This window comes from Bubalus kerabau, chromosome 5 (genome assembly GCF_029407905.1).
Source record: "Bubalus kerabau isolate K-KA32 ecotype Philippines breed swamp buffalo chromosome 5, PCC_UOA_SB_1v2, whole genome shotgun sequence".
Lineage (NCBI taxonomy): Eukaryota > Metazoa > Chordata > Mammalia > Artiodactyla > Bovidae > Bubalus > Bubalus kerabau.
In genome coordinates this window covers 3352068-3375570 of record NC_073628.1, presented here as the reverse complement: position 1 = coordinate 3375570, position 23503 = coordinate 3352068, and the positions used below count along the sequence as shown (strand labels likewise).

The following is a 23503-nucleotide window of genomic DNA, read 5'->3' as shown; positions in this document are numbered from 1 at the left end:
AAGATCCTGAAGTGAAGGAAGCACACAGAGTAAGCACTAGAGTCGGGGGCAACCAGAGGGAGCCTGAAGCCCTCCCTGACAAGCTGGCAGTGGTAAAGGGAAGGCTGGCTTTGAGCACAGAACAGCACAGATGCTTAATCACATTGATCCCTTCACCCCTCCTCACAGAAGAGATGTCTCTACCCAGCAGACAAGCACACTAACTGAATCATAAGCTGCTGTGTCCAGGAAGGCCAAGGACACAGGACACAGAGATGAGAGGAGAAGAGAATGAGGGAGGGGAAGTGCTGAGCCCTTTCACCAGGCTCCTCCTGATGGGAGGCTCCATCGTCTCAGTTCTCTGGTTCAGCACCCTGGAGAGATCCTCTTGCCCACCCCTCCCTGTGGATAAATGTCAGCACCCTGGACAGATCCAAGTCCTGAGCGCTCCAGCACCTTGGACAGGTCTGTCCACGCCACTGTTCTGTTGCTCTCTTCCATTGACCAGCCATACAGTCACACCTACTCAAACTGACATTGCAGACCTTCTCTGGACAAGAAAGCCCCAGTCACCTTCAGCGCTGCAATATGTGATCACTCCTCAAATCCGCCCTGAATATTTCTGACCTCCCGACATTTCCCTGGAGCCCCCTCCCCTCTTCTGTTCTGCCCTTAGGAGATCCATTTATTCATCCAAGTGTTGAGCCATCACCACTTCTTTTATGAAGACCTCTTCCTGATATAAATCAGGGCCTTCACCATATCCTTCTTTTCCCCTCCTTCCAGACTGAGTTTCTCGAGGAACATGTCTGATTCATGTCTTTTCTCCCGACAGCACATGCCAGCCCAGCACTGGATGGGCACCCAATGTGTGCTGCAGAAATGAATGAATGAAGTTGAAAAAATGATTTGTACAACTGCCACCAGTTGTTGAGAGCTCACTCTGCCAGAAGCTGCATGCTTCACACACGTTTTTATTTAGTTTGAAACTGAGGCCAAGAGATGAAGGGATGTGCCCAAGTTCAAGTTCACACAGTGAAGGAGCAACAGAGCCTCGATTCAAACCCAGATCACACTGCACAGCCTGTGCCCTTGACCGTGGCTCCTTTCTGTCTCTATCCAACCCAGTGCACTGCCATCTGCCAGTCCCACGGAGCCTTGAGCGCAGCAGCCGTGGTCCCCTGAAGTGATTCTGAATCTTTTTTTAGCCTGAAATTGAAATCACTGATGCTTCAAATTAGAACCCCAAAATGAACGAGCCAAGACTTCAGATCTGCAATAGCTAAACCGCCCGCATCCACCTTCTCAGCAGGATTCTGGGCTGCTCTTCAGCCTGGACCACCTGTTCTCAGCCAATATGGAGGACAAAGTGAACCATTTTCTAGGTACAGGAGGGGCTTATGTCTATGTGAAGGAAAGGGGTCCAGCCTCCCAGGCACTTCCCTTAGAGCAGTGGCCTCTTTAAAACTTCAGAGAGCAAAGACTTCAGTGCAATGAGCCTTAACAGCAAAGACCCCAGTGCTATGGCCTTAGACAGCAAAGATCCCAGTGGTAGGAGCCTTGGAGGGCAAAGGCTGGGATGACAGCAGTTTGCCCTGGGCACTGGTATCTTCTGAAGGCAAACAACAGAATCAGCTGAACTCCTCTGTGCTCACTTTTATTTGCTACTAAAGGGATGTCTCTCAACCATCACCAAGAAGATGGCTGGAGGCTCAGACCTCAGCAAAGGCCAGGAAAGGGGATGGAGAGGCAGATCAAGATGGCCACCGCCTCCTTCCCCGCAGTGGCTCAGGAGCTGGCAGCCCAGGTGCTGGGGAGCTGGAGTGGGAAGCTAGCCAGGGGCCCCAGGGCTCTTCCAAAACTAGCACAGCAAGAAGCTGCAGGGCTTCAGAACAGAAACACTCTGTGTTCTGAGGGACCCAAGACAACCACAGGGCCCTGCTTGTGTTTAACATGAAATGGACATAATTTGACCATTAAAGTACTGATGTGATGCAAGGTCAAGAATTCTCCAGTAGCATCAGCTGGGATTTGCTCTTCAACTTACGGAATTAAATACCCATTTTAAATGACTTAAATAACATATTAAGAATTTTGCGGGGTAGGCGAGTGGCAGAGTTCCTGGACTGGCCACACAGGCCACCCGCAGGACATGTAACGAAGCCTCTCACGATATCCTGGAAGGCAGGAGAGAGAAATGTGAGCCACGTGGCATGGCTGACAAGGATGCTGGCACTGGGGAAATCACAAAGGGCTCTGGCCTCAGCCCTGGGATTTGTCACTAGTGGGTAAAATGGGAATCAGGAGCAGAAATTCCAAGATTACCTAAAAGGCAGGCTTGTGCCAAAACAGGATTGAGCAAGGCAGTGAGTGCCCGGGGAGCAGAAATTCAAGCCAAATCTGAAGGTACGGCTGCCAAGGATGTTTGGGGCCTGGGGTGGGGCGGGGCAGGTGCCTGCATTAGCTGGCATCCCTTCCACAGAGAGGCACCAGGAAGCAACAGCCAGTGCACTCCTGGCCGGAAGCGCCCAACTGTATGTGCTTGGCCCATGGGGGGTGTGCTCTGTAATGGCTACACGCTCGAAAGGACAGCGGTCACAACCACCTGTCATCATTATAACATTATTTTTTATGGAAGTATAGCTGATTTACAATGTTGTGTTAATTCCTGCTGTGCAGCTAAGTGGCTCAGTCATTTTGGTGGTGGTGTTCAGTCGCTAAGTTGTGTCCGACTCTTCTGTGACCCCACGGACTGTAGCCACCATGCTCCCTGTCCAGGCAAGAATACTGGAGTGGGCTGCCATTTTCTTCTCCGGGGATCTTCCTGACCCAGGGATTGAACCGGCGTCTCCTGAGTTGGCAGGTGGGTTCATTTCCCATGAGCCACCAGGGACGCCCAGTTCAGTTATACATATTTACATATATATACGTGTGTATACACACACACACACACACACACACACACATATACACAGACACACACATTCTTTTTTTTATACTTTCCATGATGGTTTATCACAGCATATGAATGTAGTTCCCTAACTATACAGTGCTGTACTAAGTCACTTCAGTCGTCTCTCTTTGGGACCCCATGGACTGTAGCCCACCAGAATCCTCTGTCCATAGGATTCTCCAGGCAAGGATAGTGGAGTGGGTTGCCATGCCCTCCTCCAGGGGGTCTTTCCAACCCAGGGATGGAACCCTCGTCTCTCACGTCTCCTGCACTGGCGGGCGGGTTCTCTGCCACCAGCACCACTTGGGGAGCCCTGATGTACAGGAGGACCTTGTCATTTGTCCACCCTATATGTAACGGCTTGTGTCTGCTAACCCCAAACTCCCACTTCGTCCCGCCCCCACCCCGGCAGCCGTGTCTGCTTTCTGTGTATGACGTTATTATTGGCTCAGCCCATCGTCACTGGCTTCCTCTCCTGAGTCAGGCATCATTAGTGATGATGAAGGACAAAAAGATGGTCAGCAGCAAACACTGACAGCATTCTATGCCCAGCGCCGCTGGCCCTTCACGGCCTCCCAGCTGACACACAGCTAACAGCAGCCCGCGCGTTTAGAACTCAGGCGGCGCATACAGTGGGCCCCGAACAACGTGTGCTTGAACTGTGTGAGTCCACATGTATTATTTTCAATGAATATACAGTCGGCCCTCCATGCCTGCAGGTTCTACACCGTGGATACGGAACCCTCAGATACAGAGGACTGGCCATGGCACTGAGAGATTTTGCTGTCTGTGGTGGGTGCTGGAATCAACACCCCCCGCTCCCCGCAGACACACCCAGGGATGACTGCAGTTGGTTTCCGGTGGCCGAGCTCACACAACCACCCATTTTGCTGACAGGGATGCCGAGAGCCAGGGAACGTGTGCCGACTGCGGACATGCAGAACAACCCATCAGGAATCACCTAGACTTTATTTACTCTCCTCCCTGTAATATTTAATTTTCAAGCTGAGGAGACTGACCGATTATCACCAGGTTGTAACAATTGTTTACACCTCCAGCTGGGTTGAAAGTAACGATTTGGACAAACAGGCTCTAGGGTCTGCATGACAGTTTCCAAGTCCGGGTTCTCAAGCAGCAGTCTGACAAACATTTTATAAGGTACTCAAATGGCCTCTAAGGAAAACACCAGGGCCTCCCTCAGCGTCCTCACTTCAACGCAAACCGAGATTATAATACAGTTCCAGGCCATCTTTAGTACAAGTATTTAATACGAGGAAAAGTAATTAGCAGACTCAAGCATCACTTTTCAAGGATGAAGGATATTGCTGCCTGCTTTAATTGCAAGGGAAAACCTATTTAGGGAAATGAACACAAAACCAAGATTGGCCACTTCAGGATGAAGACAACAATCACAATATCCACGGGAGTCTCCAGTACTGCGTGAGCTGGGGAAGGTAGCCCCAAGAAAATAATTAATGCCCAGGAAAAGTGCTTCCCTGAAAGCAAACAGCAGCTCCTGGGGCATGGAGGCTGAGACAGCGCTCATCTACGTGAGACGGCTTCTTCTAAGGAATAATTTGCTGTTTATGAAATGAATCCCTGTCAACAATTAATACTGTCATTCTAGAAAATCTGAGAGATAGAGAGAAGTCTGCCAAACAGAAAATAACCACACACGATCCCATCACCTACGGGTTAACATTTTCTTTCCTTATTTTTTTCTGTGGTTATTTTGGGGGGAGGTGGTACAATTCAGATGATGCTGTGCAGATAACTTTAATTCTTCCCTCTTCAACTAATGTAAGACAACTGTTTCCTGTTGGTAGGAAGAACTTCTTGCAAGCGTAAGTTCTGATGCTTTCTTTTACACCCACAACAGATGCATGGTACCCCCTTAACCATTCCCCACGACTGCCACCCCTTTCTTTTTGAGGCACTGTGATCTCACCCTGGTTTTCTCTTTTAAGATCATTCCCTTAGGATGGGTTCCTAGATGTAAAATTCCTGGTTCAGCTTTATCGTTCTCATTACATACGGTCTCATCGATTTCTACAAAGTTTATGGCAATTTATTCTTTCGTGTAGCAACCTAGAAGTGCCGTCCCCAGCGATGGGTATAGTAATAAAAAAAAGTGCTTGCTGATTTAAAAGTAATGCTGGCATCTCATCGCTTGTACCTCTTCTTACCCCAGGCCTATGCACACACCCAGTGCATCAGAGCGCCTCCCAGCATCTCTCAACAGTCGTGTTCTTGACTCACACAGCCTGGGTTGGAATTCCAGCTCACCTGCTGTGTGACCCTGGGCAAGTGACTGAACCTCTCTGAGCCCCAGTCTCATCTGTAACATGGAGATGACACAGATGCTATTTTGCAGGATTATTAAGAAGGCTGGACGGGCAATGAAATGCCTGGCAGACATACCCTTGATTATAAATAAGGATATGAGCCTTTTGTTGTATTTACTGTAACACTGTCTGCTCTTCTGATGTTTACTGTTTAGCTGTATCATGAGCAAGTTTTGAGATATAAGATATTTTAGTTTATACTAAGGTAAAGCAGGAGACAAAGCTCAGGCTTCCAAATGGGGAGGTCTGTGGAAGAAAGCCAGTCCTGGCCTTGAGACAACGAGATAAGCACAGTGCCTGCTTCTAATTTTTTGTTAGAATGCTAAATTAAAAGGTGCAAAGAGCCACCACGATGAGGCCAGATGGTCTTCATCTTGCCTGCCCATTGGAACCCCTGGCATCATCACTGAAGCACCCTAAAAACACTGATGCTCCTGCCTCGTGATTCTGATCATGTAGGTATGGGCTGAGCCCAGGCCTCAGGGTCTCTGGGAGGTCTGCAGGTGACCCTGGTGCCCAGCCGAGCTTCACTGGGCGAGGCTGGGGGTTGCTCCAGTTTGTTGAGTCCCTGCAGGAATCCAAATGACATCCCCACCTCCAGTCTCTTGAATTACTCCACGCGAAACTGTCACCCATGACATCTACGTCCTCCTGATGACTCCTCATAAGCGGCCCCTCCTGCCCCACCTCGTGGGGCTTGAGGAACCTTCACCCAGATAATCTCAAAGAAACAGCAGACGGAGTATATTCAACACACTGCACTTGAGGCGGACTCTGCCTCTGGATCTTCGATTTCAACTTTCCGGCAAGCCTCGCCGGTATTTAATTGGGTTTCCTGTTTTAACCAAAAGAGACGTGGGCCTGAATCATTCCTGGCCGGATGGTGGCCCAACCTCACATTTGACCTGTAAGCAAGGAACCACGCCCTGACTCTGCCACCTGCTTCCCTCGCTCAGCTGTCACTGCCCCCACCCACCCCGCTGAGCATCACCTCCCCCAGGTCCCAGAGGGACAGTCGGCTCCCACTCTGCCCACTCCCGCCGCCCCTAAGGACCCTCTGGGGAAGCTTCAGTGTCGCCGGCCATCCAGGGGGCTCTGGCCCATCAAACTGATCTGAAAACGGTAAACACACGTGGTCTGCGGAGCCACGTGTTTGAACGTCCCCGTGCACGGAGCACCACTCCCTGCCCTCCAGCCTGAGGGAACTTTCCACACTGCTCACACTAAGACCCATCCCCAGCTGGAAGACAGCCTTTTTCCACGGAGCTCCACTCAGAGTTTGGCTTGTCGGCGGGAGGGGAGGGGCGTGGTCATCAAAGAAACAGCACCAACAGCTAAAGACAGGCTCCTTCTTCCCAAAAGTCAGGGCAGGGAGAGAAAATTTAGAGAGTGGGCACCCCAGAAACGCACGCGGAAAGGAAACCCTTCTTGACAGGGGTCAATGCCGGGAACATGACTGTGTGTGCATCCTGACAAAGTCCAAGAGGGGAAAATGACACTCGGGAGACGCTGAAGACTTTAGAGAGGGAGCATTCGCTTCAGAAGCTGCCTCTCGGTCCCAAAGTTCAAACTGCTGCATGGGTCTTTATAGAGAAAATAAGTATCGGACAGGCTTTGCACTCCTTTCCAACAGCAGAGAGAAAGGAAGGCTTGTGTGTGGGAGGAAGGGATGTGGACAGATGTGGCCAGTTCGCCCGCACTTGCAACCTCAAGCCAGGACCCTGCACTTGACCAAGAGCCTAGAAACCCCAGCCTCCAGCATGGCTTCCATTCAAGCCAAAGATCCACCAAGGCATGTGAGTCTGTCTAAAACAATCTCCCCAAGGCTGAAGCTTTTCACTGAAAATCATGGAAAAATTTTCTGTTGGAAAAAATACACACGTCTGGGGCTATATGTGACTTTACTTTTCCAGGGGTGGAATCCGGCAGCTGGAGAGCCTCGGTCTTTCAAACCCAAGCACCTGAAGGAGAGTTTCTGAGCCCCCATGAATGAAACCTTGGCATGAAACAGGAGGAGCGGGTTTCCAGCACTGCCCCCCGCCGCCCCTGCCCCGTGCCCTCTTCAAAGGAGGACCCCTGGGGAGCAGCCTGGTAGGGCCCGGGGCTGTCTGGGGCCCATTCATCCTTCAGGTCATAAGAAGACCAACAGAACCTTAAGGCAGCTCTGGGCCAGCCATGCCTGGAATCCTGGAATTCAGAGGTCACCCGGAATATGAAAGCTGTTCCAAAATGGCAAACATGTTTGCATATCAGAGGTTAAAAGCAATGTCAGAGGAGGTGCTTTGGAAACAGAAGGGCACAAATTCTTCATGCTCCTGATTTCCACGGAGCCCTCCAGCCGACCTGGGCGGCCTGCCTTCTCCCCCAGCCCAGGCGAGCGCTGCGGACCCATCTGCCAACCCAGCGCGGCTCTGCTGCCTGGGAGAGGGGTGGGCCCAGCGTATGCTCCACGGCTGCCCCACGCTTCTTTATTGACTGGTTTATCAAGGAAACAATCCGACGAGCCTCACTACCAGGAATGCTCCTGCATCTGCAGCCCTCATTTATAATTTAAAACCAAGAACCAGCAACAGCTTTGTCACCCTACTGGATTCTCTGTCTCTCTCATACACACAGACACACACACACACACACACACACACACACACACGGGAAGGGAACTTACATCACAACTGCATCCTACAGAAGATGATTCAACCCAGTCTCTCTGCATTTTCATGAGGTTACAAATCGAGTTAACCCGTGAAATCACCACGGGCTCCAGTCTCCACCATGCTGGATATGCATTCCACGGTTTAAAAGAAACAAGAACCTGAAGAAGCACAAGTCTTCATCTGAGCCAGGCTCTGATTGGTCAGTAATCACTGAAATACATTTTTTTCCCCAGCACATAAAGGGACACAAACATGCGATGCCTGGAATAAGGTAAAGCACCGTCTCCATTTTACCTGGGTCTCTCTTCTAATAGTATCTTTCCTTCTGGATTTCCATCCTTAGAAACATCCTCCTTAGAAGCACCCAGGAGATCGTGAACAGAACTGCAGCTCAGAAAGCACTCTTAGAAGCTGAGGCATATCAGAGACGAATGGCTTCCAGCGGCCGTCTCGCCGCTGGCCTGGATCTCCTCCTTTCCAGGATGAACAGGTGTCTGGCAGGCCCCACGGCGGAGGCCCAGAGCACCAGGCTAAGACCGCACACCCATTCTTCCTGCCTGCGGTGCCTTTCCAGAACAGACGAGACAGGGCTGAGGGTGAGCCCCGAGGAACGCTCTTCCCAGAAACGCGGACTCCCAGTGGAGGCCACCTGAGCTTACCGAGCATCTTAGAACATTTTCAAGGCACAACGTATTCTTCTATTATTGATTTTTCCAAAGAGTAACGCATTCCTTTGAAAGTAACACCTAAACCCGCAAAAGGCAGGGAGCTGAGGTGTGCCAGCAGTTTGGCACCTAGTGCACACCAACATGGCAACTCCAGGTAAGGCTTGAAGCAGCTGGGAACTCATGTCTAGTGGGATTTTTTTAAATGAAGAGCGTGCTCCCTCCATTCACCTATTAGCAAAAGCTGGTTTTCACAGCATCTAAATTTACAAGCTTCCTTTTGGCACCACGAGCTCCAGCCACCCGACTTGCTCAGGCTCCTCAGTCCTTGAAGACCGTCACCCATCTGATAGGCCAGTTACTTCCACTTGAAAATCAAGACTCTCAACCACCAACATTACAGACCTCGTGGGAGCGAGACCCACACGCCGTGCGTTCCACCTGCCCTGGGGACACAAGTGTGGGCCATGGCTTCTCTTGGGTCTATTCATACGGTCACAGCTAAGCCACCCACAGGTCTGCACAGGTCCCTGACATCAGGGCAATCAGCTTCCTCTTACTTCTATCTTCTACTTCAAGATCAACAGCCAAGTTGCAGACACTGCCAGCCCCCAAAGAGACAAAGCCAAGGCCGCAATCTCAACACGCTGTCCGCAGGAAATTACATCTATTGGAGGTGGGAACAGCCAAGGAAGCCCCCATCCAAGGCAGCCTCCACACGTGCCCCCGGCCTGGACCACTGGCCACACCGCCAAGACCACAGACCCAGCCCCCAGAGAGCCGGCACTCTCCCCAGGCAGAAGGAGACGAACACCGGGGTCCCTACCTCAATCAAGAAGTCCCCGGTCCTCAGTCCGGCTTGCCATGCCACCCCGCCTTCATCCACAGACTCCAGGTACTGCAGGGCCGGGAACGCCGGCGTGGGTGTGAATTCTTCGATGGGCGTATCCGCTGGGAAGACAAGGTGTACCGCGTTACAAGGCTGGGAGATGTTTGCAGGTTGGTAGCCCAGGCCTCCCACAGGACCCTGGGAGGAAGCAGGCCCTATGTCTCCATAGGAAGTGGGTGGCCCAGGCCAGCTCTCCCCTGGGAAGGGGCTGACACTCATGGTCATGGGCCAACACCAACTCAAGCAATGGACCTGACTGCTTTCTGTGCCCCTTGGCTTCTGTGCTGAAAACACACGGGATACCGTGCTCCCCGGTCCATGTCTATATGTACACGCCTGTCATTTTCTTTAAAAGCATCAGTGACTAAACATTTTCAGTTCTAAAAATGGAAAAGTTCCCCCATAACCACATGGAGCTACAGAAACACCACACTGAACCGCTTGCCAAATTTACATCCACGTAGACTCGCAACCAAGGGAATTCAACTTGGAGCGTGGACGGGACAGAACGCTGACCCAGTGGGTGGCTGCAGATTTGGAATCCGCTCATGAGCCCTCTCTGCCGGAAGCCTGGCTCCCTGTGGCCACTCTGCGGCCAGCGTCCGCGGGAGGGCTGGGGCCCCGCTGCTCGGCAGAGCCAGCGTTGGCTTCCGGGGGGTGCCCAGAGCCATGGAGCCAAACTCTGGGGCAAGAGGTGGACGCTCCTGGGTGGTCCTGAGGGGCTGGGGGTGGGGGGTAGGGGGAGGAAGCCGGCCTCGGCCGGGGGAGGGGAGACACCACACAGCCATGGACACATGGGGGCAGAGAGATCTTCCCTCCTGCCCCCCGCCCTCCCCCACCCCGTGGACGGGCCGCTGCCTGGGCAGCAGGAGTCTGGAGCAGGTGGGGCTGGCTCCGGGGCAGGAGGCCTCCCCCCGCAGCACAGTGCAGGGCCCCCCCCCCCACCGCAGCCCCGAGGCTCCAAGATCAAACTTGTACATGGTTTCCCCACACGCGTGGGGCACAGATGTCTCCTCTCACGGGGAGGCGATGCCATTTTGCTTCATTTTGGTGGGAGGGGGCCCTCCCGAGTTCCGGGCTGCAGGGGGGCCGCACTGCCGCGGACCAGGTTCCCGGAGCCCCCCACCGTGGGCCACGTGACGCGTGTGCCGCTGGCTGGGCCACGGCGGAGGGGACCATCTTGCCACATTCCCTTTGCAAAGTCACCTTAGAGGCGGGCACCCAGCCGCCTGCCGCACTCGGGGGCCGAAGCCCACTCCCAGAACGGGGCAGTTTGGAAATCCCCGAAGGAAACTCAGGACTGGGTAATTCTGGGCTACTGAGACCAGGAGCTCTGAAGCCAGTCACAACCGGACTGAACCAAGCCACAAAACACAGATGAAACCCATGAATTAAAAAAAAAAAAAAAAGTGGGGGGAGGGAGAGAGAAAGAGGAAAGAGAGGGAGGAGAAGGAGCTTGTTCGGAGCAATACTGTGTACAGAAAATTGGAAATATTCCTAAAGGAAGCCCCGGTGTTTAAAAAGGCAGGATGTGGAAGAACATGGTTGTCTAGCAACCGAGTACCCCCAGGAAAAGGGCTTCTTTCTGAGCTGGGGAACGTTTTTCATACAGGCATGTACACACACAGACACACACACACATGTGAAGGCACCCAGGCAGGGAGCCGCCGGCTCTTACCTTTCGCCCCTCGGAGCACGAATCCGAAGCCCTCATTGTCTTTCTTCTGCAGGACCACGGTCTTCTCCTCGATAACGCAGTCGCTGTAGAGAGAGTTCCGGGGACAGCGCCCATTATTGTAGCCCGTCAACATCACCGCGGCCGAGGCTCCGCCGGGGACGTTCATCATCGTAGCCAATTAATCACCCCAGCTCGCCCGACCCAGGCAGGCAGCGTGGAGACGGCGAGCCGGCGCAGGAGGAGCGGAGGCAGCTGGGGGCAGGCTAACGGGAGGGGCGGGCTCGGAGCGGGGGGCCGGGCGGAGCGGGCGCGAGCGGGAGGCAGGAGTCATGCACGGCGGCGGCGGCGGCGCGGGCGGGCCCCGGGCGCCCCGGCACGGCGAGCGGCCCGCGGGCGCGGGGGGCGCGGCGCGCGCGGGGCCCGGCCGCACGCGGCGCCCCGGTAGGCGCGGGGCCCTCGGCCGGCGGAGACATGAGGCAGCAGTTTTCCTTTTTCTTTTCTTCCCGAAGGGCTTTTTTTATTTCCTTTTGTACAGAAGCCGTCGGTTCTCTGCGCTCCCTTGCAGCCGCGGCCGCCCCGGGAGGCGCGGCGACCCCTCCCTCCGGTCCGGGGGCGCGCGGGGCCCCCCTCGCTCTTGCGCGGAGCCCACAAGGCTGCTGGCGGCTCGGCGGCGTCACGCCGGCCGCGCAGAGGAACCGCAGGCCGGCGGAGGGGGCGGCCGGCGGGCGGGGAGGGGGGGCTTCCAGCGGAAGGGGGCAGGTCACTCCAGCCCGGCCTCCTTGGGGCGGGGGGCAGTGGGGAGGAAGGGGCTGCAGGCTCCCCCTTCAGCCACACCAGCCGCCGGTTGGCACAGCTTTTTTTTTTCTTAAAGGAAAGAAACCCCAAAAGCTCCAACTTTGCTTCGGTCGCCAAAGCCTCCCACCATCCACAGGACGGCGCGTCGCCAGTTGATCGCCACCCCGCAGCACCCAGCACCGGGAACAGGGGAACCCGCCCCCCAACCCCGGACCCCTCCCACCTTCCGGGGCTGCCTTCCTCCTGGAGTCCCCGCTGCCCCGGAAGTAAGTCAGGGGGAGGGGGAGGGCCGCTGGGGGTCGGGGGATGGAGAGGAGGCTTTCTCCAGGGTCCTTAGGGGCTGGCTGGCGGGAGGGCAGGGTGAGGGGGAAGGGCCCCGGCCCCGAGGGAGAGGCCCGGGATGCCCAGGAGGCCTACGGAACGCTTGGACGGGGCTCCAGGTCCCAGGACTGAAGGTAGCTCTGCCCAGCGCTGGGTCTGCCACCTGCAGGAAGCCCTCGGCCTCAGCTTTGCAGGAGCAGCCCGGCAACCCGGGTGGGCGGTCAGGAGGAGGAGGGACAGGGGTGCTGGGACCCAGCGCTGGGCAGTAACGGAGAACATCACCTTGCAGGGACAGAGGAGCCTGGGAGCTCCCTAGAGGTGGGGGGCCACGGTCCGAGGACACACAGGCGTCCTGCCCCACTCCCGAGCCCTCGGCCGCACAGCGGAGGCCGCACAACGGAACTCACGGTGTGACCCTGTCCTCCAGGAAAGGGCCAGTGCGGCAGACCACACCATCCTGGATGGTCACAGTCCAGGATGGTCTAGGAACTTGGGAGGAGGGGCTGAGTCCCTGGGCACTGGCTCTGCCTCCAGCCCCGGGGTCAGCCTGCCGGGTCGGTACAGGAGCCCCAGGTCTGGGAGCTCAGCCCCTGCGGCTCACCAGACGAGGGCTGAACATGGCCAGGAGTCCAGGCCTGGGAGCCTGTGGGCAGGTCACGTGCTGGCCTGGCCTGGCCTTAGTCGGAGACCAGGCTGTCTGAGCCTCAGGCCCTCTCACATGATAGCGTGCTGAGAACAAGCCGCAGGCCTCCCGGGACTCCCGTGAGGTCAGATTGGAGGATGCCCACAGCCTGCGGTGGGAGCTGAGAGTCCCAAGGAGCTATTGGGTTAACCGCCATCTACTTGGCGGGGAGCCAGCACTTGGGATCTGCAGGAGGGGCTGGGGCGGAGCTGGGCACGCGGTGCTTGAGGGGCCGGACCCCCCACTAGCCTCTCCACTTTCTAACCCGCGCCTTCCCCCACCAGAACAGACACAACTGTCTCCCGCCCACCCCTCAACTCCTCAAACTGGAGGGTGCCCTGGGTCCTCAGGTACAAGTCCGCCACCCGCTCTGGCCACTTACCCAGGCCGCTGCAGCCTCGCCTTCTGCCCCTGCTCATCCCCATGCAGAAGCCCCTTGAAACCTTGCCACGACGATGCCTGCTCCGAGGGGCCGCAGCCCTGCGGTTCCCTGGGGACCCATGTGGCCCCTGACACCCGTCTCTGCCCGGCTCCAAGGCAAACCTGTCCTGCTCTCCATCATGAGGCCCTACCGTGGGCCGGCACCCCCCTGACAGCCTTTCAGCTGTCCCCCATGCTGGGGAAGCTTGTTGGGGACAGTGTGGCTGTCTGGATGCAGTTGGCACCTTCCCTACTGGCCGCACAGGGCAGGGGCGTTCGGGCCTGGTGGGTGAGGATGTCACTCAGGGCCCAGCTCAGATCCTGGCTCTGCTCTGACCCCAGGGGCACTCTGACCTTTGGAACCTCAGGGTCCTGCTTGGCAAAATGGGAATCATAGCAAGGCACGCCTTGTGGACTTCAGGAGGGTTAGCAAAGACCCCACCTGAGCCCAGGTAGGCAGCACACGTTAACAGCAACCATCCTAAGGGAGGGTCATTTGCATGTGCCCACCCCTCCTCCTGTAAGGACCCCCTCCACACCGGCTGATGGTTCCCTCTTAAGCCTCTCAGCAGTTCCTAAGTCACTGAACAACTCCTGACTCACTCGAGGCTGCCCCAACCTGTGTGTCTATGTCATCCTGCTCGCTGAGAAAACGCCAGACTCCTTCGTCTCCGATCTGAAGGATGATCTGAACTTTTCTCTCCTGCATTTGTTCAGGAACTGAACAGCCCCTGGCTCCCTGCCCATCATGACCCATCTCAGTCTCATTCACAGACAGACCTGGGTTTGAATCCCGACCCAGGCACTTACCAGCTTAGCTTCTCAGAGCCTCACTTTTCCCATCTGCAAAGTGGGAGCACTCATACCTTCCTTGCAGGGACTCTGCAGAGCAGGTGAGAGCAGTGCCCCCCTACAACAGGGAGAAGTGCTCTCATCAGCATTGCCACGCGCAGATCTCCCCAGGAGACCGTGACTGCATCCTGGGGGTTACCCAGCACGGCACCACATGGAATGGAGCAAAATGGGCAAGGAACACAGCGTGGAGAACAGGGGTGGCAGTGTCAGGGGCTGAAGGAAGACCACAGGGTTTCGAGTGAAGAGGTCTCCGGGTCAGTCCCCATTATCCACAGAGGGCAGGGCAGTTCAGCATTGTGGAGTGCCTACTGTATGCAGCTAGCTAGGGCTAGGAAGTGGAAAGGCAGGCTCAGGCTGATGGAAACCCACAATCTCGGTAGCAATCAGTGAAAAGCAATAGACACTCCAACGCAAGAGTCATTCCCTTAAAACAAGTGTGCATTCTGATTTTGTCTGAATGGCACAATCCCCGGGCATGGGCTCCAACTGGGAAATCCCACAACCCGGGCCTCAAGAAGGCACCTTCCCCAAATGGGAGTCTCTTTTCTTCTAAATCCTCCTAACAAGGGGCCCCCGCACAGTCTGTACACGGGGGTCCCCTCCAGCCTCGTCCAAGCCTCTGGTGGGGCCCTTCTCACCTGCGAAGCCATCACCTGTGGGCTCCTCAGGGGCAAACATCATGCCCATTCTCTCTGAATCTCCCTACAGGGCACAACATCTATTCTTGGTGAGATTCTGTGTGATGAAAAAAATCTGTACCCAAGCTGTGCTCTTTTCAAACGTGTTTTCTGAACAGGGCAGGAGAGCACTTTAACGTACCCCAAATGGACCCTGCTTTGGGAGCTTCTTGCAGTGGGAGCCGTGGAAGGCAAAGGTGGTGGGCACTCAGCCCCGCCGAGTCCAGGTGTGCAGGTTGCGTGCAGAACAACTACAGAGGACACCATTCGATCGTGGCCGTCACAGAACCATGTGTGTATGGGGGTGATTTCGGCTCTCAGCTGCAAGTAAAGGGCCTTGAGAAAGGGGCAGGCACCTTTTTCAAGCTCATGCAAAGATGGAGTACAGGCCACGGACGCACAGAATGCACGCAGTATCCACAGACGCATGTCTACCTTGGGGGGACGGGCTGCTGGGGAGGCAGGAGGTAGCCTCACAGAACCACATCAACACCGGGAGGCACGACCCTGTGCTGTAAGTCTCCCGAGAGCCACACGGTAGAGGCTGTGCCAGCTTTTCATGTGTCCACCCCCGACAGTTCTGCACGTGGCAGGAAAGAGTGCCGAATACACCTGGAGTGAGGCGGGAGTACGGTCGGCCACACAGAGGGCCTCAGGGTCCCCACCCCACCGGCAGGCCTGAAGACTCCCCTGGGGTCTGCCTCACAAGACCGCAGGTGGCCAGGCCTCGAGTGGCCTTAACTGTGGCCCCACGAAGGGAAGGCTGCGCTTCGCTTGGGTCCAGATGGTAGAGATGCCAGCGATGACAGCTGGCATTTAGGATTTGTCAGTCACTGAACAAGCTCCCTTGGCAGTGATGTCTGGTCCTGGAGGAGGTGTAAACCTGAAGCCACAGGAAGCCAGGCCCCGGCGGCCGAGATGTGTGAGCAGGTGGGCCCTGGGGTGGCTCTGTCTGCCCTGTCCCACGTGGGAGGGCTCGTTGTGGGCATTTGAATTTTGAACACAAGGACCACTGGGGTAGACCAGATGGCCTCACCCGGACAAATCAAACAGCTCTGTTTTTTTCCTGCTCTACTGGGATTAGGTTTTGGTCTTGAATTAAAGTTCAGAAGCAGTGTGGGCCAAGGGTAAGCTACCAGGTTAATTCATTAACCCATGCAGTCATTCTCTATGGTGGTTCAGATGGTAGAGAATCTCCCTGCAATGCAGGAGACCCAGGTTCGATCCCAGGTCAAGAAGATCCCCTGGAAAAGGGAATAGCAACCCACTCTAGTATTCTTGCCTGGACAATTTCATAGAGAGAAGAACTTGGTGGGCTACAGTCCATGGGGTCACAGAGAGTCAGACACGATTGAGTGACACCTTCATTCCTTACTGAATACCTACTAAGGGGCAGGCCACAGACTGGTTATTTGGCATTTTTGGAGGGAACAAGCCAGACCTAGTCTAACCTTTGTAGACATGTCAAGGGTAGTGTGTTGGTTGAATGGTAGACCCCCAAATCATGTTGAAGTCCAGCTCCCCCATCTGTGAATGTGACTTTATTTGGGAATGAGGTCTTTACAGATGTAATGAGTTAAGGATCTCAAGATGAGATCATTTAATGACGGCCCTAAATCCAACAACTGGTCCTTAGAAGAGAAAAGAGAGGGAGATGGGAGACAGGCTCAGGGGAGAAAAGGCTGTGTGAAGACAGGCAGAGGCGGGCAGGACGCAGCCACAAGCCAGGAAGCACCAGGACCGCTGGCCAACACCAGAAGCTGGAGGAGAGGAGGACAGGCCTCCCCGGAGCCTTCACAGGGAGCCACGTTCTGGCCAACACCAGAAGCTGGAGGAGAGGAAGACAGGCCTCCCCGGAGCCTTCACAGGGAGCCACGTTCTGGCCAACACCAGAAGCTGGAGGAGAGGAGGACAGGCCTCCCCGGAGCCTTCACAGGGAGCCACGTTCTGGCCAGCACCAGAAGCTGGAGGAGAGGAGGACAGGCCTCCCCGGAGCCTTCACAGGGAGCCACTTTCTGGCCAACACTTTGATCTTGGACTTCCCGCCCCAGAACTGGGAGAGAACACATTTCTGCTGTTTGGAGCTGCTCAGCCTGTGGTCATTTTACAGCAGCATCAGGAAACTCACACATGGAGAAAGTGGGAAGTCACACACGAATCTAACTATGACACAAATGTGCAGGATACGGTGCTGTGTGAACCCGAACAGGGCAGGAGGACTTCCTGTAGGAGGAAGACCAACGCATGAATAGGAGTGAGTGGGCTGGGAGGCTGGAAGGGGACAGAGAAAGAGGAGAACATTCCAGACAGAGATAGAACCTCGGGGATAAAGGTCCTGAGGCCCACCTGGGAGGCAGAAGGGGCCGATCACACCAGGCCGTGGCTGAGGGCTGCCTGCACACTCAGGACAGGGTCCAGGGGTGGCTTGAGCCTGGAATTCAGCTTCAGGCAGAACCAGAAAAGCGCCTGCTTCCTCCCGTGTGACCTAAGGCCAAAATGATAGCAAGCAGCTAGCTGATCCACTACTACCAAGCTAGCCTTTTCCCAGCCAGGCCTGAATCCCGCTGGGATGACCCAAGGTCGGCTTAAACATGTTCCACAGCCATACTTCCTGCTCAGCGCGTCACACACAAAGGTCCGTGGTAGATGACGTCACAGCTCTCCCCAGGCACCAGAAGGAGAAGCTACAGGGTGTGAGGATGGCCCGAGCCCTGTGGCTGAAAAGGACGTTGGACAGGCACACCCAGGGCTGCAGGGGACGCAGCAGGAGGGGCACGTGCCCTGGGTGAGGGGGCCTCAGTGAGAAGCACTGATCCCCTTCAGCTTTGCAGGCAGAGGGTGGTTTCAGCCACTGGGCCCTACAGCCCAGTCCCCAGCAGCCTCCAAGCTCTGAGGACCCCACAGACATGTCTGCAAGCTGGAAAGGAAAACCCATGTACCCCCAAATCCAAACAGCAAACAACAAGGAAATGAGTCTGTGTTTAATGAAGTGTCTGTGAAATCGAACATGAGGTCAACTTCATTACGCGCTAAGTTTCGTATCCGTCACACATCCTTGCACGAGAAAACAACCTGCGAGACGGATTTTCTCACCGGGAGAGACTTCTCGGAGAGGTGGCTCAAGGCGACGAAACCCCAGAAGCCACTGGGGGGTCTTCCTGCAATAACTGACTCACGGGAAGATGGGTCCAAAGGCTGAACTGCCAAGATCATTTCAGCATTTGTCTGCGTGTGCTAAGAAGGTACGCTGAAGGTGGGCTGTGAGTGTGATTTAAACACAGCTGATTGGATCTGGGCTGGGGCAGCTGGAATGCAGGGTGCAGGGACCCGGCGGGTGGGGGGGGGTGTCTTTTGGAAGTGGCGGAGGCTGTGGGGGCAGCCGTGTCTGGGGAGAGCCTGGGGAGAGCCTGGGAGAGAGGTGGAACGTGTATCATCTCCGAAAGCTCCTTCCTGGAGCAGCTGCCGGGGGGCGGGGCCCCCTCCAGGCCAGGGAAGCCGAGCCTGAGAGAAGCTGTGTCTACATCACTCCCCGTGGAAACGCATTCTGGTGACAGAGCCTGATGGAGCTGGGAACTGGGACACTGTTAGAAAGAGGGGCCTCTGGGGACTGAATGGCAGTGGCTGTCCTAGAAATTTCTGGGCTCTGCCAATCAGGGAAGATGAGGCTAAACAGCCCGTCAGCTCTTCCGAGGGGGGTGCCTGGGACCTCAACAGGTGGCCCAGCTGGGCAGAGACTCCAGGCGTGGGCAGGCGGCCTGGCTCCCTGGAGGTGGGGTGACCTAGAGGGATGGCTCCATGGGCAGGCGGGGCCACGTCCCAGTCCTTGGGAAGGGTGAGCGGGTCGTGAGTGGGTGGGAAGGGTCCCTCAGTCACTTGTCACTCACCTCCAAAGGGGCATCTCTAAGCTTGCGGCCACACACGCCACTCTCCCTGAATCCTGCTTCCTGCATCCCGGTTGGAGGGCGCTTGGTGCCCCGCCTCCCTGACTCGTGTGAGCAGGTAGCAGCCCTAATTCCCAGGGGACAGGAAGGAAGCCCATGCCACCTTGGTGCTCTAAGAGGCGGGCGGTGCACGGCTGCTCTGTGATGACAAAGGTGGCCAGTTCACTTGCTGTGACACGGCTCCCGGCTCTTGGGAGCCCTGCCCACGGAGCGGCATCGTCTCAGCCTCACGGGTGTGGACGACGGGCCATCCCTGCGGAACTCACAGCCCCGATCCACAGAGATGAGCTCTTACGGGAGCCGTTTCTCAGACGGGTGATTCAGAACACTGAATCAGAACCATCCCTGCCCGAGAAGATCGTGGCATCTCCCTGCTCATCGCTAACATGATAAACAGCGACAAGTTTTTCCTAATAGAAGCAATAATGTGCAAAGAACTTGATTCAAATTAAATTGTCTCATTATTTTGTGATAAATCACCACAAAGCATCTCCCAAGCACAACTCGGCTATGTTACCTGCCGAGTGGCTGGTGGAGGAGACAGAGGGACGGCGGAAATGACGGGAGGTGATCACTGCTCCCAGGAGAGGGATAGAAATGCGATCTAAACGGGAAAACAGCCACGCAGGAGCCTGAAAGGCCTGGGTAGGGGGTTCTGGCTTCACCAAACCAGCTCTGTGACCTTGGATGTCAACTGCAGCGTTGAAAGATCACAGAGGGATAAGAAGTAGGGTAAATACAAAAAGAAAGTAGGAGCTTGGGATTAACAGATACACACAAGTATATATAAAAGACAACGAAGACCTACTGTATAGCATAGGAACTATATCTGATATCTCGTAATAATCTGTAAAGCAAGAGTCTGGAAAAGTGTGTGTGTGTGTATATATATATTTCACGGATTCACCTTGCTCTACACCTGAAGCTAACACAACACTGTAAATCAACTATAATAATAATAATAAGCACACAGCACAGAGTGTGACGTGCAAGAGAGGGTGGCGGACTTGATCAGCTGCTGAGAAGGTACCTTAGGTGTTCACTCTGGAAACGTTCATTGTAAACTGAAATATTTTTACCCGCTCCCTACATAAAAGAATCTGCCAGTGACATCAGCAGATACGAGAATCTGCCGGTGACGTCAGCAGAGTGCCCTCAGGCTTCCTTCCTTATAAAAGTTCTGGCAGACCTCAGAGATACTGGGGGTTCCATTCCAGATCGCAGAAATAAAGTGAATGTGGAAATGGAGTCACTCTACTTCTTGGTTTCCCAGTGCCTATAAAAGTGATGTTTAGACGACGCTGCAGTCCAGGAAGTGTGTCAAAGCATTATGCCTAAAAAACAATGCACATACCTTAATTAAAAAATATTTTAGGACTTCCCTGGTGGCTCAGTGGTTAAGAATACCCCTGCAGGAGACAGGGGTTCTCTCCCTGGTCCGGGAAGATCCCACCTGCCGTGGAGCAACCAAGCCCGTGCGTCACAGCTACTGAGCCTGCGCTCTAGGGCCCAGGAGTTGCAACTGCGGAAGCCCCAAAGCTCCAGAGCCTGTGCTCCTCACCAGGAGAAGCCGCCACAAGCAGAGAAGCCCCCGCACTGCAACTAGAGAGCAGCTCCCGCTCGCCACAGCTAGAGAAGAGCCCCTGCAGCAGCGAAGACCCGGCACAGCCAAATAAATAAATAAGGAAACAAAAACTACTTCGTCACTAAAGCACGCTGACGATCATCTGAGCCAAGAGAGTTGTAATCTTTCTGCAGCAGTGACATGAAGAGATCCCTGAAGACGGATCGCTGTAGCAACCGTAATCACCATGAAAAAGTTTGAGATGTTGGGAGAATCACCAAAAGGTGACACGGAGACAGACAGAAAGACAGAAGTGTTCGTCGCTCAGTTGTGTCCAACTCTTTTCAACTCCATGGACCATAGTCCACCCCAGGCTCCTCTATCCATGGGATTTTCCAGGCAAAAACACTGGAGTGGGTTGCCATCTCCTTTTCTAGGGGAGCTTCCCGACCCAGGAATTGAACCCGTGTCTCCTGCATCTCCTGCATTGGCAGGCAGGTTCTTTACCACTAGCACCACCTGGGAAGACCCACCGTGGAGACAAGAAGTGAGCAAATGCTTGCTGTTGGAAAAAATGGTGCCAACAGACTTGCTGGACACAGAGTGACCACAAACCTTCAAGTTGTCAAACACACAATAAAGCAAGGGGCAATAAAGTGGGTGTGCCTGGACAGCCACCACGGGGGTTTTCTTAGAGCAGGACACGCCCGTGAGTCAGGAGTCCAGGAGGAAGGGGGCCCCCAGGGAGGGACGCCCAGGCACCTCCCTGTGCTCTCGGAGTGGTGGGGGCCCCCAGGGCTCTGCCTGTGTAGACTCTGCATGCTGTCCCATGAGCAATGGCTGAGGGTATGTCACCAGAAGACAGGGGAGCTCAGCCTTGCAGGGTGGGCACTCCAGAACCCAGGGAAAAGATGCTCCGGGTTCCAGGACCGGAGGAAAAGAGCCTGGGTACCCGTGCAGGTGGGAGGCAGCACATTCAGCTGCTGACCCCGACCCGAGGAGTCTTCCTGAAGCCCCTGTTCCCTCCCAATCCATCAGCAAATGCCACCAGCAAGGACACGGACACAGTTCGCATTCACATACCTGTCCTGACTTCCCCAAATCCCAAGGCCCCAGCATCTTTCACCCGAGGACCACAGAAGTTTGCCGACGAGTCTCTGAATGCATTCTTTATTACAAAAACTTTAAATCAGGTCATATCTTCCTCCCTTAAAATATTCCCACAGCTTCCCATCAGAATTGGGTAAAAACCCAAGTTTCCCACCGTGTCCAAGACTCTTCGTGATCTGAACCTGGGGGCTCCTCCTCATTCTCCCTGTTCCGGCCTCAATGTGATCTATTCTCCCAGGAGTGAGTGAGTCCCCTCAGGTTGGAGCCTGGTTCTCCCACCTCATTTTCCAGCCCACTTTCTAGTCCTGGCTATGGCAAAGGCTGGTAATAGGGTCCTGGACAGGAAGCTCACCCACTCTGGGCTGGGGTTTTCCCGTCTGCCAAAGGGAAGATCAGACCATGCCAGCAGCCATGTAAATGATGCTCACTGATTCGGTGAATGAAACCCAGCCCAGGACTCTGGCGTCTGCCTGTGATGCCAACGGGGTGACCCGTGTCCTGGGCTGCCTGGGGACTGAGGGGTTTCCTCAGACGTGGGGTCTTTGTTTTGAGACCAGGCTGGTCCCAGGCAAACCAGGAAGAGATGGCCAGCCCCATTCAGCTGTCTGCAGGGGCAGCATGGCACTCACAGTCCTGTTTAAGCCGCTCCAGCGGGCTGCTGCTCCCTGGGACCCTCAGCATGCTCCAGGAGGGTGGGATCATTCCGCAAGTCCATGAAACTGGTGGGGGAAAGGTTTGCTCAGGGCTGCGGGGCTGGCCAACTTGTCAACCTTGGTTGGCCTTTGACCCTGAACTGAATGTTCTTCAAAAAAAGCAAAGCAAAAACCAAAGGCATGGAGAAACTAGAACCAGGGGAACGGGTCGAGCACCTGGCATTTCTCTGGGAGTGCAGCAAGGGGCTGCCATGACTCCTCTTCCTCTGGTGGTCCCAGTGACAGGCAAGGAGCCCATCTGTCGGCCTTGAGTTTGCCTCCAAAGAGCACGCTGAGTGGGCCGGGGGACAGACACCAGGCTTGGTTGGCAAGGCCACCTCCGAGTCCCTCCGTGGGAGGTGGACGCTGTCCACAGTGACAAAGCCACCAAATCAGATTGAGCGTGGGTGTTGCTCGGTGACCCCGGCTTTGGGGAGGAGGTGGAACCCTGGCGGGGCGAGGGGCTGGGGGATTCACCCTGAGCTCACTGCTCCCTGCGTCAGGCTCACCCGCCCAACCAGGAGGGCACTGACCTCTGAGGTCAGGCCTGGCTGGAGGGGAGGGTCTGGCCACCGCTCCTGTCCACCCCGGACCACCAACCTCCCGCCACAGGAACATTTTATTTTTGTTCCAAGTGCTGAGGCTGAGATGAGATCACTGAAGGGGAAGTTGTTTTCTAAAAGTCCCTCGAAAGGGGAAGGAGGCACATTTTCAGGTGGATGGAGCACCTTTGAAAGGAGCTAGGCAAACGTTCTAGGTTGACGAGAGGTTGACAGACTCTTTCTGTGAAGGGCCAGAGAGTAGACAGTTCAGGTCAGGTTTTCTGGGCCGTAAGGTTCCTGTTGCAGCTACTCATTCTGCTGGTTGTGGTTGAAAGGCAGCATGACACTATGTAAGTGACTGGGCAGGGCTACGTTCCAATGAAACTTTATTTACAAAAACAGCTTCCCACCAGAATTGGTGGGCCTGATTGGGTGTGTGGGCTGTTGGTTACAAAGACCTGTTCTAAATGTCCTAAAGACATTCGAACTGACGCAAATAATACATGTCTGTGACTATCTCCAGATAACCCACATGCACGTACATATAATAAAAGCTAAGAAAAGTCTTAATTCTCCTACACAAGCAACACTTATATGACCGCACACAGGTGCCTGGTTTGATATAACATCTGAGCTTTTCTTCTAAAAAGGAGAAAAAAAAAAAAAAAAAAACCTCTTTAGAAATGGGGTCATCTGTGAGATGCCCTAGAAAGTTTCAGAAGGATCATACAGAGAAACCTT

General features: G+C 55.0%; 1 protein-coding gene across 2 annotated transcripts in view; it reads right to left on the bottom strand.

The window, feature by feature from the left end:
- SHANK2 (SH3 and multiple ankyrin repeat domains 2) overlaps nucleotides 1–23503 on the bottom strand; it is a 468460-nt gene that overhangs the window by 145570 nt on the left and 299387 nt on the right. For both annotated transcript variants that reach the window (XM_055580557.1, XM_055580558.1), the window contains 2 exons: nucleotides 11164–11246; nucleotides 9423–9547 (listed from right to left, as the gene is read on the bottom strand). In XM_055580557.1, the coding sequence (XP_055436532.1) occupies nucleotides 9423–9547; nucleotides 11164–11246 (208 nt within the window). The remainder of the gene's footprint in view (nucleotides 1–9422; nucleotides 9548–11163; nucleotides 11247–23503) is intronic.